The 13,661-nt window shown below is 38.4% G+C and overlaps 1 protein-coding gene across 1 annotated transcript in view; it reads right to left on the reverse strand.

Annotated features, from left to right (window-relative positions):
• Nucleotides 1-1,039: 1,039 nt before the first annotated feature.
• The window catches only part of tep1 (telomerase-associated protein 1), a 58,165-nt gene continuing 45,543 nt past the window's right edge, over nucleotides 1,040-13,661 (reverse strand). Inside the window, exons 46-56 of the mRNA XM_038279842.1 lie at nucleotides 12,744-12,873; nucleotides 12,578-12,663; nucleotides 12,308-12,428; nucleotides 8,521-8,651; nucleotides 7,121-7,245; nucleotides 6,839-6,982; nucleotides 6,621-6,729; nucleotides 4,739-4,862; nucleotides 4,139-4,221; nucleotides 1,601-1,705; nucleotides 1,040-1,463 (exon numbers count right to left, since the gene is read on the reverse strand). Of these exons, the coding sequence (XP_038135770.1) occupies nucleotides 1,344-1,463; nucleotides 1,601-1,705; nucleotides 4,139-4,221; nucleotides 4,739-4,862; nucleotides 6,621-6,729; nucleotides 6,839-6,982; nucleotides 7,121-7,245; nucleotides 8,521-8,651; nucleotides 12,308-12,428; nucleotides 12,578-12,663; nucleotides 12,744-12,873 (1,278 nt within the window). The 3' untranslated portion in view covers nucleotides 1,040-1,343. The remainder of the gene's footprint in view (nucleotides 1,464-1,600; nucleotides 1,706-4,138; nucleotides 4,222-4,738; nucleotides 4,863-6,620; nucleotides 6,730-6,838; nucleotides 6,983-7,120; nucleotides 7,246-8,520; nucleotides 8,652-12,307; nucleotides 12,429-12,577; nucleotides 12,664-12,743; nucleotides 12,874-13,661) is intronic.

Raw genomic sequence — 13,661 nt, forward strand, 5'->3', positions numbered from 1 at the left:
TATTTTTACCTATTATGTTACGGCTTTATACCACTCTTTATTTAATCAAAAATAGAATGGTAACAAATGTAAGTATTCACAGCCTTTGCATGAAACACATATTTTCTCTGATCTCAAGATGCGTTTGCAGCTGAACGGAGTCCACCTGTAGTAAACACAGCTTCATGTTAGAGTGCAAATACAAAGGATAAAGTCAGAGGAACTTTTTTTTGCTTAAGGTTACAACAAAACAGAGACCTCCATCTTTGCTAAATGGAATAAGTTTGGAAATGGTGGGAATCTCACTGGTCAGCCGTCTAAACTAAGCGATTGGAGGAGAAGGGCCTTGGTCAGAAAGGGTAACTAACAAGTCACTGTCCGTGCTTCAGCGTTCCTCTGCAGAGAACCTTCCAGCAGGTCAATAATGAAGAACCTATCAAGCCTGAAAGGTGGAGTGGCTTTATAAACAGCAAAAGTTTCCTTGTCCGATATAATGGATTTTGAATCCGGGCATTAATCTGTACAACTAGAGAGACTTCATGGATAAAAACAGGCAACAGATTGCTTCAGACTGGGGCGTAGACCCAAAGCACACAGACTAGATGTCAAAGGATGTCAAAAAGTTGTGAAATTGCCAAAATTTGAAGCTGAGCTTTTGGCATCACATGGCACATTGCTAAGGATGTTTTTTCAGAATAAAGTATTTAGTTTTATGTATGTAATTCAGAGTTTAGAACAGCCGAACAAGTAAAACTTGGATCTCCAAATATGTCTTACATTGCTTTGACTCAGAATAAACAGCCAGAATGTTGATTTATGGAGGCAATTACATTGAAGTGTTGATTTATTGATGCTTTTGCATTTGAGCCACTTACCAACTTTTTATTAGACGTATATGAGAATATTTTTTTAATATCCTCAGGATTAGCAGCAACTACCATCTAAAACTTCAATGAATGAAATGTTGTTGCAAGGTTAAATACAAACAAATGCACTTCAACAAATGATACAACCAAAGCAGTCAATGTGGCTGGAATGTGATAAATGTACTAAAATCTAAGACCTTTCAGGAGATTTATTGCAAGGAATAAGGTGGTTGGATTATTATTCATTTTCGATTTATTGTTGGAGAATAAACCTGACAAAAAACAAAAATAGATCTAATCAGACGACATACAGCCCCTGAGTCTCAGACGTCTAAACAAAGATTAAATTAAAAATGAAAAACACAAATAGTTATTCCTTCTAATATGCAACAATCATTAGTATTGAAGTTTTCTTTACTCAAGCATTGCACTTTGTGAGGACTAAACAAATCTTTGGTAAGCAGTTTGCTAATGTGTGCAGGGGATTTGGTAGGACGTCTAATACTTCCAGGAGAGGAAGTAAAGCTTCCCCTGTCCATCAGCACAGACTAGCTCACTGGGTTTTCTTGGGTTCAGCTCCAGAAACAGAACAGGACCGCCGCACACAAACATTCCCACCTGAATGACGATGACAAAAAAACAAAAAGGACAACAAAGACACAGATAATTTACTAAATACAGAGAATAAAACTGCAGCTGATAAGTTGAGTGGATGTTATGATTCAGAGAGTCTATCCTGAAATACAGATGCTTGCCTGTTTCTTGGTGTTTCTGTCCCACAGCTTCAGTGTGCGGTCATAGGAGGCGGAGATGATGACGCTGTCAGTGAGTTTCAGCTCACTGATCCTGTCCAGATGGACCTGAGGACAGAGTTATAAACAACTAATGATACTACTGTTTTCTCCTAATCAAACCCAAAATGACTATTTTAAAAGGATCAACTCCTGAGGACTTAAAGCATCCTTTAAAAATCCGAATTAGGATTCATAGTATGTATGAGGAATTTGTTTTGGCTGCTAAACACAAACAAACAAATATAAATATATACAACATTATATGAACTGTGAATTCACCCTAAATGCACCAGGGAGCGTTATCACAGATCCTTCCTCCCTGCAGCTGTTAAGACTTTATAACCACCACTGTTCCCAACAACCTCTATAAGTTTTTACATTCAGTTTCATTCTTAGTCAGTTAAATAACATGCTGCTGTCATTCTGCACATGTCTGATGTTGCTGCTATTTTCAAATATCCATTACTGTAAAAATGTCCATAGCTGCATATTGGTTATTTATTATCCAGGCGCACAGTTTTATATTGTTAAACACTTTACAGTACAGTATTTTATTATTTATCTTTCAACTCTTCACAATTATGTTATTCTTATATATTTTTCTAAGGTGTGACATTATTTTTTCTGTAATTTTTTTGCTGCTATAAACACCAGAATTTCCCCATTGTGGGACAATAAAGGGATTTTCTATTCTATTCTAATTACAGATACTATTTGTAGAGTGAGACACAATGGAAAATATTAGAAAAAAAGTATGAGATTAGATGTAAAAGTATTCATTTGCACATCTGCTGAGATGTTCAGTTTGTTTTTCTTTTTGTTGCTAATCAGAAACTAAACTTTGTTGGAATCAAAGCTGCCCAGGAGCATCATTAGCCCACCACAGAATTTAATCTTTAAAAAACATTTATTACAGTAAATAATCCATAATCCTGTGATTATTTTATTCTCTCTTCAAACACAAAAGTAAAAAAATATATATTTAAAGTGTTGATGGTGGTTAATCTCTTTCTCCATATTTAAGGGGAATCTGAAATCACAAATATTGCCTTTATCTGAAGACAAACTCTTTAAAACACTGTTATCCATCGCGGCTAGCTGGATTTCATGGATGCGTTTTAACTGAATTGGTGAGATGTGACCAGCTGAGGAGGAAAATACTGGAACGAAATGTCAGAGATGTTCGTCCAATGAGAAATATTAAGCATGCGTTAGTTTCAGGTTCATCGAAAACTCCTGTTTCAGGTCACTTTTAGGTTAACTTTTAACCTACTTCCTTTGGATCTGTTTGTTGGATTGGATTGTTGGTCTTGGATCGTTTTGATGCCATTTACCACATTTAACCTACCCTCTGAAAAACCAATCCATGCCAAGCTTGAATCAGTCAACCATCCCGAGCTCGGTTCCTTACGACAATTTGCACACCCTACCAACACGGTTCCTCATCAACATCTATGGTACTACTGCTGTCTAGATGTTAATAAGCAAACCAACATGGCGTCACCTGTAACATTCAGGAAGTGTGGTTATGATTGTGATATGTCGTTTGTGGAGAGTCAGGCAAAGAACGCAGCGTTTGGTGAATTTGCTTGGAAGATTTGGCTTTTGGGAAGTGGATGCGACAAATGATAGTCTAATCAGGGCTTACAGACGCAGGAAACAAGGACAGACGTTGAGGTTCATCACACTGCTAAGCAGAATCATCACTGGACATCATGTGGCATGGTAGGGAAGCTAGTATTTTTATGAATGTCTGAAATTTCATGATTAGGGAGGATGACTGTAAGGAGATGACGAGGTCTGCTCATGCGTTCTTTGTTATCTGAGAACTGAGCCAGAACTGAAACTGCCCTGTATTTATTTTTTTTTATTTTTTCCAACTTGCTTTGATTCTGTTTTATCTTCCTGTATTTTAATCATGTAAAGCACTTTGCATTGTCTTTGTACTGAATTGTGCTATACAAATACATTTGCCTTGCCTTGCCCTACTGGTGAACTAGTACCAGTTTAGCGTGGTTTGGTTGTGTCTGGCACGTTCCGGTTCAGGTCTGCGTACCATTTACACTCAACAGTTATCTTGGTTACCGTGCTCGGACAGTTTTCGGCATGGTTTCAAAAAGGTTGTGTAAATAGGGCTATTGCCTTCTTTGACCATCTTTTAGGTACTTTTCGTATTTCAGTTAATAATTGTGAAATGTTTAAAGAGTTGTATAAAATGTTTCTTTGACTATGATTTTGGGCATCTCAAACTAGAAGTAAGCCCAGTTGGTAAGCGCTGCCCTCTGTAACCCTACGTAACTTCTCTGGTCTGAGTAAGATTACAATTTATGTCAAAATCTGTTGCCATGTCTCATAGTTATTTAATCCATATACATTATGAAGTGTTATTTAAAGAGTTTGTCCTGACTGATTTCAGGGAATGAACTTTAGAGAGAAAGCTTCCAGATGTTAAACACAGAGCATTTCTTAACAAATAACAGATTTTTTTGTAGCCCTTACAGGTTTTCTTTTGCTCCATGATGAAATGTCTGGATGTTGATTGAACCACATGTTGCCTTCATCATCTCCACACACCACAAACTCTGAAAAACAGAAGCATCACATTAAAGCTACCAAAGTAGTTTAATAACAGCATCGAACGCTATGAATTCAATAATAACATCGTTATAACTGGTTAAACTTGTAATCCACGCAGGGCTAAAAAAATTTATCAAATTAATTGCGATTAATAGATTATTGGAATAATCTTAAACTAATGTAGTAGTCATTAACTGGAGTATAGAAACTCTAAAACATGCATTTAGGTCACACAGAAACCCACCAGTAATTACACCAAAATTGTAAAAAAAAAAAAAAATTGTAAACATTTGGTATTTTAGATAAAAAAATTTATAATCTGTCAACATGCTCTATCCAGAACTCCTCAAGTGGAAAAGTTTGAGTTTCATCTGATTTAATTCATCAATTTGCATATTAATCATTAGTTGCAGTCCTAAATCCATGAAAGTCACAGTTTGGTTTTTCTGCTTTAGCATGAAAACCACTCATTTCATGACAGCAATGAAACTCACAACCTTTAATATCTGTTGTGTTTGGTACCTTGATCCACAGTCATGGCTGTTATAGGGCTTTGTTTTTTCTCCACTTTTTCCTTCTCGTCACTGAACTTCATTGTCACTGAGCAGAAAGACGTCGCTATTTCAGTTGAGGAGCCCATGCCAAACTGAAATGAAAAGGAACCTTATGAATATTTAAGGAACACAGTAAATCATCTCACGCAATACATCTGGCTAATTATCATCTTTTGATAAATATGGTTCCTTGTGCACATTTTCAATATGTGATTTAAAAGAGGGTTGTTTGTCAGTTTTTGCCAAAAGGCTCAATTGCTGTTACTGTGAAAAGAAGGTAATGTTGAACTTTCTTCTGGTTTGCAAACAACCTGACTTTTTATTTGACCAATTCAATTCAGTTTATTTCTATAGCGCCAATTCACAACACATGTCATCACAAGGCACTTTACAGTTCACCAGATCCTACCGTCAGATTGATTCAAAGTTTTCTAGGAAAACAAGTTGATTGCATCAACTCAATCCCTCACACTAAGCATGCTTGTAGCGACAGTGGAGAGGAAAAACTCCCTTTTAACAGGAAGAAACCTCCAGAAGAACCAGACTCAGTGTGAGCGGCCATCTGCTGAGACCGACTGGGTTCAGGGAAGATGGAAGCAGACATAGAGGAAGCCAACTCCCATGTCAGAGGTTGAAGAGAGCACATCCAGCCAGTCACGGTCAGAGAAACAGGACTACAAAACAGGGCAACCAAGGTGTAGATGGCAGCAGCACAGCTGATATTTCTCTCAAGGATGGAGTCACAGCCAAACATAAACCAGCATTTAGACGTAACCTCAGATGAAGGCTGTCAGATTGAATAGAGTCAAAGGGAGACAGTAGACATTCAAACACAGCAGGAACAGTTTTTCCGTAGCCATAAACTACAATATCATCAGCATATAAATGTGGAAAAACGTTTTTAACAACATTGTTTACATACATAAAATCAGCATTGGACCTAATATGGAGCCCTGTGGCACACCTTTAATAACCACTGTGTTAAACAGTGTCTAATGCCTTAGACAGGTTAATAAAAAGTACAACAAAGTAGTGATTTGTATCCAAGGCTTCAATAATATCATTTACAACTTTTGCAGTAGCTGTGACTGTGTAATGTACTTCCTTGTGAAAACAGTGTGGTGAAATAAAAAAATATGAACAGTCTTTATTCGTTTTTCATAAACTGGCTTAAAGACAAAGGTCTGAGAGCACACGAGGAACACAATGCAGCACAATGAGCACAATGGCAGCACACTGCTCCCCAAGGGGATGGGTTAAATGCAGAGGTGAATTTTTATTATTTATTTATAATTATTAACAACTCTGGCTCCTAAATTGTGGAATGAGCCATTTCTCAACATTAGGAAGGCCTAATTTCTTTCTGTTTTAAAAACTGTAAAAAAGAAAAAACAACAATTAATTGCTTTGGATTTAAACTCAAAGTGATTTGACATCTGTGTCCTAATATTGGATATGTTCATTGTCTTTGAGATATTATGATTTCTATTTTTGTAAACTTGTTTTACTGTTTTATTGTTCTTTTTTTGTATATTTGCACTGCACTTCTCTCAGCTTTCATGTTATAATTTAAGTGCTTTAGAAATAAACATAGTAGGGTTTGGCATTGTTTCTTATATTCTGAGCCATAAAAGACATTTCAAAGGATGACACTTTTTTTTTTTACAGTGTAGAATATTATCCCTTTTTTTGTTTTTTTGTTTAATAGAATAACATATTAAATAAAAAATGTTAAAGTTTTGAAATTAATTCAGTGAGTTCTAAACCATCAAAATCAAGTAGCGTGGCTTGAATATCTTTTAACCAAAATGCATTGTATATAATTGTAGAATGACATGAAAAAAACTTACAAAAAAGCCAAGGCTACCATCTTCGCCACCTTCGCCGCCTTCGCCAGTCAACCACACACTTTTTTCATCATTGCGAACCACACTCAGAACATTTACGCTCTGACTCCAGCTGCAAACAAGAGACATGTTTAGGTATCAACGCACCGTATGAAACAGTGTCTCTCAGTGTCGCCTGAATCCTCTCCTAGAATCAATGAGTGAGAAAACAGAACATTTACACTGAGCAGAAATTCCCCCACTGGTCTTGGTCTTCACTGGTCACATCACACATACGTCCCAGGTTGGTGACGCCGATCAGCATGGAGCTGTAGAAGAGGCGTATCATCGGGTGGATCTGTTTGTGGGTCTTCACCTTCACCAGGCTAGAAGCAACAGAATATCAGAACTAAGGTTTACTAATAAACCTTAGATTATCAAAGAAGTTTCAGACACAATCTTGAACTGTTGATTGATGATATTTCTTGGGATCATAAAAACTTCCTTTTTTTTTTTTTTTTTACCAAGCTTTGCTGTATTGTTGATTCCACACCATCTTCCACACATCAACAACCATGGTGTTCATGTAGGTGACAGCGAACTGACTGTCAGGCATGGAACAGGCGGCTGTGATGGGGCCGTCGGATACCTGAAACAGAAACCACCCCAGAACATTACGAATTGATACAGCTACAAAACATATCACCATTTTAAGAACAAGTGTGGGCAATGCTCATATTTCAAATGGCTATTGGAGTGCGATACGTATTTCCTAATTTATTCCAAGCGATATTCTACATGCTAATGCAATATTTAGTTAGTTGGACAGATTCTTGCTAGACATGCTGGAAATACTAAAATGTTAAAGTGATGGAAGCACAGATGGGGAAGATTTCTGATAATCTGCAGCTCTAATTCAATGTTTACACTGGAAAAAACCATCTGGAAATAAATGAAAATGTCTTAAATGAAGTGTATTTACCCTTAATTTGAGCAGGAATGAGTATTTTTACTCTTAAAATAAGATAATAAGATTATATGCACTTAAAACAATGTAATTGTGTTTTCTTATTTTAAATGTAAATTGTCTTGTTCCATTGGCAAAATGTCTCTTACGTCCTCAATTCAAGAACAAATACAGTTATTCTAAGAAAATAATGACTTATTTAGATTTAGATTTTTTCCAGTGTAAACTAAGATGAATGACTCTAGATGTTTAGCTTTACATGGGACAGCAGAGATGGCAAAAGTACTCACTTTCCGTACTTGAGTAAAAGTACAGATACTTGTGTTAAAAAATACTCTGGTAAAAGTGGAAGTACTGATTAAACTTCTTTACTCAAGTAAAAGTAACAAAGTACAGGCTTGTAAATTTACTTAAAGTATAAAAGTAAAAGTAGAAACTACTTTTTTCATGCCGTTGCCTACATTTTAAATGGATGTCTACCAATAGGACTAGATCTCCGTTGTGTTCATTTTCAATCATCCCGTCGTCCATACTACTATGCTAACGCCACCGCCACCAAGCTGCAATGATTTGCCGCGAATGAATACCGCCGAATCTGTCGATTCATCTTGTAGTGGTGCGTCAAATCCAACGTAGATTCCCATCCAATTAGATTGAATTTGGTATTGATGACGTGAAAAATAATAACGGTAACTCCATTGAAATGATTCAAAACTAAAGTAACAAGCCAATTTTTTTTTAAATGTAAGGAGTAGAAAGTACAGATATTTGTATAAAAATGTAAGGAGTAGAAGTAAAAAGTCGCCATAAAAATAAGTAGTAAAGTAAAGTAAAAATATCAGAAAAATCTACTTGAGTACAGTAACCAAGTATTTGTACTTCGTTACTTCCCATCTCTGTGGGACAGTAAATCACAACTAGAACAGAAGCTGGAAGAAACATAAAAACTATTTTAACCTGCTTATGCTCAACAACCGAGTTATTCTGCCACAGCTCCAGCAAACCAGACTCGTAGCCAACCAGCAGGAAGTCCCCGTCCTTGGAGAAGCACAGGGCTGAGATGGGGCCTTTCAGGTTGGCAGCAGTATCTGCAGACACCAGACAGAATCGGCCTGGTGTTGATCAGATCAGCAAACTGAAGCAGTTTGATTTCTGTTACAGTTAAATCCAGCACTTAATTACCTAAACTTAATCATAGGTCTCTAAATGTCAGTCAATTCAGTAAACAACTTATTTTGTATTTGGTCATTGTTGTCAACACACATTTGTACATTTCTGATACATTACATACTCAGATTTCTAATTTGTTCTTATAAATTTGTGATTCATACTGATTAATTAGCAATTTCTACTTGCAAATTTGTAATTTTTAAGAACTTGTTATTTGTTCTCATAGTAGTTTTTCTCATAGTTCTCATTAGCACTTGTTAACCTGTGATTCATTCTAATAAATTTGTGAAGGTATTCATAAATTTGCAATATGTGCTCAGATTTGTGACTTGTTTTCGGCTTTTTAAAGAAAATTGATATTTTAATTTGCAATTGGTTCTTATTGATTTGAGATTCTTTCTTATAAATTTGTGATAAATCATATACATTTGTGATTTGTTCTTATAAATTTGTGATAAATCATATACATTTGTGATTTGTTCTTATAAATTTGTGATAAATCATATAAATTTGTGATTTGTTCTTATAAATTTGTGATAAATCATATAAATTTGTGATTTGTTCTTATAAATTTGTGATTAATCATATAAATTTGTGATTTGTTCTTATAAATTTGTGATAAATCCCATAAATTTGTGATTTTTTCTTAGAAATGTGTCATTCTTTCTCATAACGTTGAGATTTGTACTTGTAATGTTTCAAAGTTTTAACCTTGTACCTTGTATTTGTAACTTCTAAATATGTTCTCACACGTCTGAATGTCGTATGAATGTAGAGGTTGAAAACAATAAAAGCAAATACAAACCCCAAACTTATTTACATATTTGACTAACATTTACAAATATGGACACCTATGTATCCATTTTATTGACAGTTACCTTATCCCAAAGTTTTAGATCAGTGGTTCTCAACCCTGGTCCTGATGTTCCACTGCTCTCCATGTTTTAGACGTCTCTCTGTTGTAGCACAGCTGCTTCAAATGATTGCATGAGCTTCTCAGCAGCCATCAAGTACTGCAGAACCCTTTTAATCATCCCCTTATGCAAGTCTGGTGTGTGGAACCAAGGAGTCACCTTAAGCGTTTTGTGGAGGGTTTCGCACATTTTTTGAAAGACCTGCCCTCTCCGTATATGAGAGCGTGCACGAGCCCATTTCTCCTCGTGCACACTCTGTTTAACAGTTGCTGTATGCATACCTCATATAAGCTTACTGTGTCCGATTGTCCACCCCAAACCGCTGTTTATACTCCCTGCAGCAGTTTGTCACAGTGAGCTTGTCGGAGGTATGACGCAGATATATTTGATTTACTCTCCACGTTCTGCCACACAGGGACAATCAGGAACTAGCTGTGGGTCTAGATACGGCCAAGATGGTGAGGAAGTGGGGGCAAGTTTTTCCGACAAAGGAGAGAGATGAGGGCAAAAAGAGCGGGGATCCAGGTGGGTCCCAGCGTTCTCACGCACCTCGCTCATCTAGCTGGTCCATCTTCACGAGTCGTTTTCCGCAGTGGCAGTCATACAAACAAAACAAGCCAGTAAGGTACCAAACAGGAAATACGAATTGTGTAGAGCAGATTTCCATTTGACCAATCAGAGGCCTCCTGTCTGCGTCACTGTCTGCGGTCACCTACAATTTGGTAGAGGTACGGCAGAGTGTCTGCGGAAGGGGCGGGGACCTGGTTTATAAGTATAAATCAGCCTTAACTCCTAAATCCCACAATCACTATATACACTATATTGCCAAAAGTATTTGCTCACCCATCCAAATTATTGGAATCAGGTGTTCCAATCACTTCCATGGCCACAGGTGTATAAATTCAAGCACCTAGGCATGCAGACTGTTTTTACAAACATTTGTGAAAGAATGGGTCGCTCTCAGGAGCTCAGTGAATTCCAGCGTGGAACTGTGATAGGATGCCACCTGTGCAACAAATCCAGTCGTGAAATTTCCTCGCTCCTAAATATTCCACAGTCAACTGTCAGCTGTATTATAAGAAAATGGAAGTGTTTGGGAACGACAGCAACTCAGCCACGAAGTGGTAGGCCACGTAAACTGACGGAGCGGGGTCAGCGGATGCTGACGCGCATAGTGTGAAGAGGTCGCCAACTTTCTGCAGAGTCAATCACTACAGACCTCCAAACTTCATGTGGCCTTCAGATTAGCTCAAGAACAGTGCGCAGAGAGCTTCATGGAATGGGTTTCCATGGTCGAGCAGCTGCATCCAAGCCATACATCACCAAGTGCAATGCAAAGCGTCGGATGCGGTGGTGTAAAGCACGCCGCCACTGGACTCTAGAGCAGTGGAGACGCGTTCTCTGGAGTGACGAATCGCGCTTCTCCATCTGGCAATCTGATGGACGGGTCTGGGTTTGGCGGTTGCCAGGAGAACGGTACTTGTCTGACTGCATTGTGCCAAGTGTAAAGTTTGGTGGAGGGGGGATTATGGTGTGGGGTTGTTTTTCAGGAGCTGGGCTTGGCCCCTTAGTTCCAGTGAAAGGAACTCTGAATGCTTCAGCATACCAAGACATTTTGGACAATTCCATGCTCCCAACTTTGTGGGAACAGTTTGGAGCTGGCCCCTTCCTCTTCCAACATGACTGTGCACCAGTGCACAAAGCAAGGTCCATAAAGACATGGATGACAGAGTCTGGTGTGGATGAACTTGACTGGCCTGCACAGAGTCCTGACCTCAACCCGATAGAACACCTTTGGGATGAATTAGAGCGGAGACTGAGAGCCAGGCCTTCTCGTCCAACATCAGTGTGCGACCTCACAAATGCGCTTCTGGAAGAATGGTCAAAAATTCCCATAAACACACTCCTAAACCTTGTGGACAGCCTTCCCAGAAGAGTTGAAGCTGTTCTAGCTGCAAAGGGTGGACCGACGTCATATTGAACCCTATGGATTAGGAACGGGATGTCACTTAAGCTCATATGTGAGTCAAGGCAGGTGAGCAAATACTTTTGGCAATATAGTGTATATTGTAGACTATATAGTGGACTTTATAGCGAACTCAGTTAGCGGACCATTCGGACAGATGATCACTGCTTTTTGCTCACTGTTGGTCTCATAACTCCCCCCCATTCCGCACGGTGCCGCCTGCACCATCTTTGTTATTAGTCTCCGCTGTCGGGTATTGGCGGCGGGTCGCTGTCACAGTTTGCGAGGAGAACTCTCCACGCAAAGCATTCCTGGATATATCTGCCTCTTCTCAGGCCTTTCTTTTTTTCTCAACACTTTGTAGACACTTTTTCTCTTATGACCCTCAGCCATTTTCAAAGAACCGCGGTGAGAAAGGTGAGTTTCACTGACTGTCTGAAACCGTAGCTGACCACAGATACACGCCTGAAAGTGCGCATGCAAGAAAAAGATGGCTAACGGGACGAACAGGCAGGATGGCCTTATGTAAACATATCACCAGAATGATTGACAATAAGGAGGACCACTTATTTAGATGATCCATCTGGAAATAAAAGATTGTCTTCTATACCTTTAAACAGGACAGTGGTTCTTGAACACCAGGATTGAGAACACTGTTTTAGGTCACAGGTAGGCATCTCTGGAATAGTTTTACCTGTTTTCCAGCATCTCAGTGAACCATCTTCAGACACAGTCAGGAACTCTGGGACTCCTTCTTTTTGAGCCACTCCATGAACGGCACCACTGTGACCCAGGAAGGCGTGTAAGTGCTCAACCTGAAAGAAGAACTTTATTAAACCTTAGGTCAAACCTGAGGAAATGTAATAACCATTCTGTAAGTGAAGAGTAAATGCTGCAGATGAAAGCTGCGTGGACATTAAGTAGAATCTAATGAAATTAGTTGATTTGATCTCAAGTGGGATACCTGCAAAGGTTTCCAGAGCTGGACAGAGCCGTCATCAGATGCAGTGAAAACCGTCAGCTCCTCTGGTTTGGTTTCCTTCTCCGGGACTAAGGACAACATTTCAACTTTCTGTTATTTCCAATTTCAGATTAGAATAACACAAGAAATTGAGATTAGGTTTTAATACCTGTGCTTGGGACGGGGCGGCAGTAGTTTATACTTTCCTTGTGAGCAGATATGTGGCAGATTTCCGTTTTGTCTTGCCACTTCCAAACATGCAGCGTCCCCTCTGAGCAGCCAGCAATTACATGCGGCCCCTGATCACAGAAACACCAACACTTATCTGAATAAATGTTTACCAGAATCACTTTAAATATGATTTTACTCCATGTTCCCTTGACTTCTAAAAACAGAACAAAGGAAAAATCCAGATTCAGTTCCGAGGAACAAGCCCTCTGCTTTCATCCCTCCAGCAAGTTACATGTTTATGTGAAAAACAAGGATTAAGACTTTCTTTAAGCCTATATCTAGAGTTGTTGAGGTTTTCTGTAGGTTTTCTTAGGTTATTTCTTTAGTTATATTTTTGTAGGCTGCTATAAAGACTACTTTCATCATCGTATCCTGCTACTTTCCCTTTGTGCATCATTTATTGCTGCTATTCATGCTTTGCTCTCACTTCATTCTCTTTACATTAAAGGTACACCTGGTCTACTTAGCTGGATATTTCTCTTGTATGTTCCTTGTTTTCTCTCCCATAGAAGGTAGACTTTGTTCAGTGATTCTGTTCTTACCCCTTTCCATTCACGGAGGGTTCTATTAACAGAGCTGTTGCTCCCAAAGAAACTACCCAGGACTCAATGATTCTAAGTTTAAATATTTAGTACTTCGGCTGCCATTAAGATTGTTCACAGTACTACCCTTTTCTTCCAAATAAGGTTATCCAAAAGTTCTGGCTACCATTAAATCAGCTTTTTTTTAAAATAGAAAGCACTTCAGGCTAAGAGCGACTGTCATTAGCTGTTTCCCTTTCATTGTTAGAGCCCCTGGAAGGGATATTGCTGCCATTAACGTTGGGTAACCTTCTTATCTTTATCATATATAAAGT

Source organism: Cyprinodon tularosa, unplaced genomic scaffold, assembly GCF_016077235.1.
Source record: "Cyprinodon tularosa strain WSP-4 unplaced genomic scaffold, ASM1607723v1 ctg102, whole genome shotgun sequence".
In the NCBI taxonomy this organism is placed as follows: domain Eukaryota; kingdom Metazoa; phylum Chordata; class Actinopteri; order Cyprinodontiformes; family Cyprinodontidae; genus Cyprinodon; species Cyprinodon tularosa.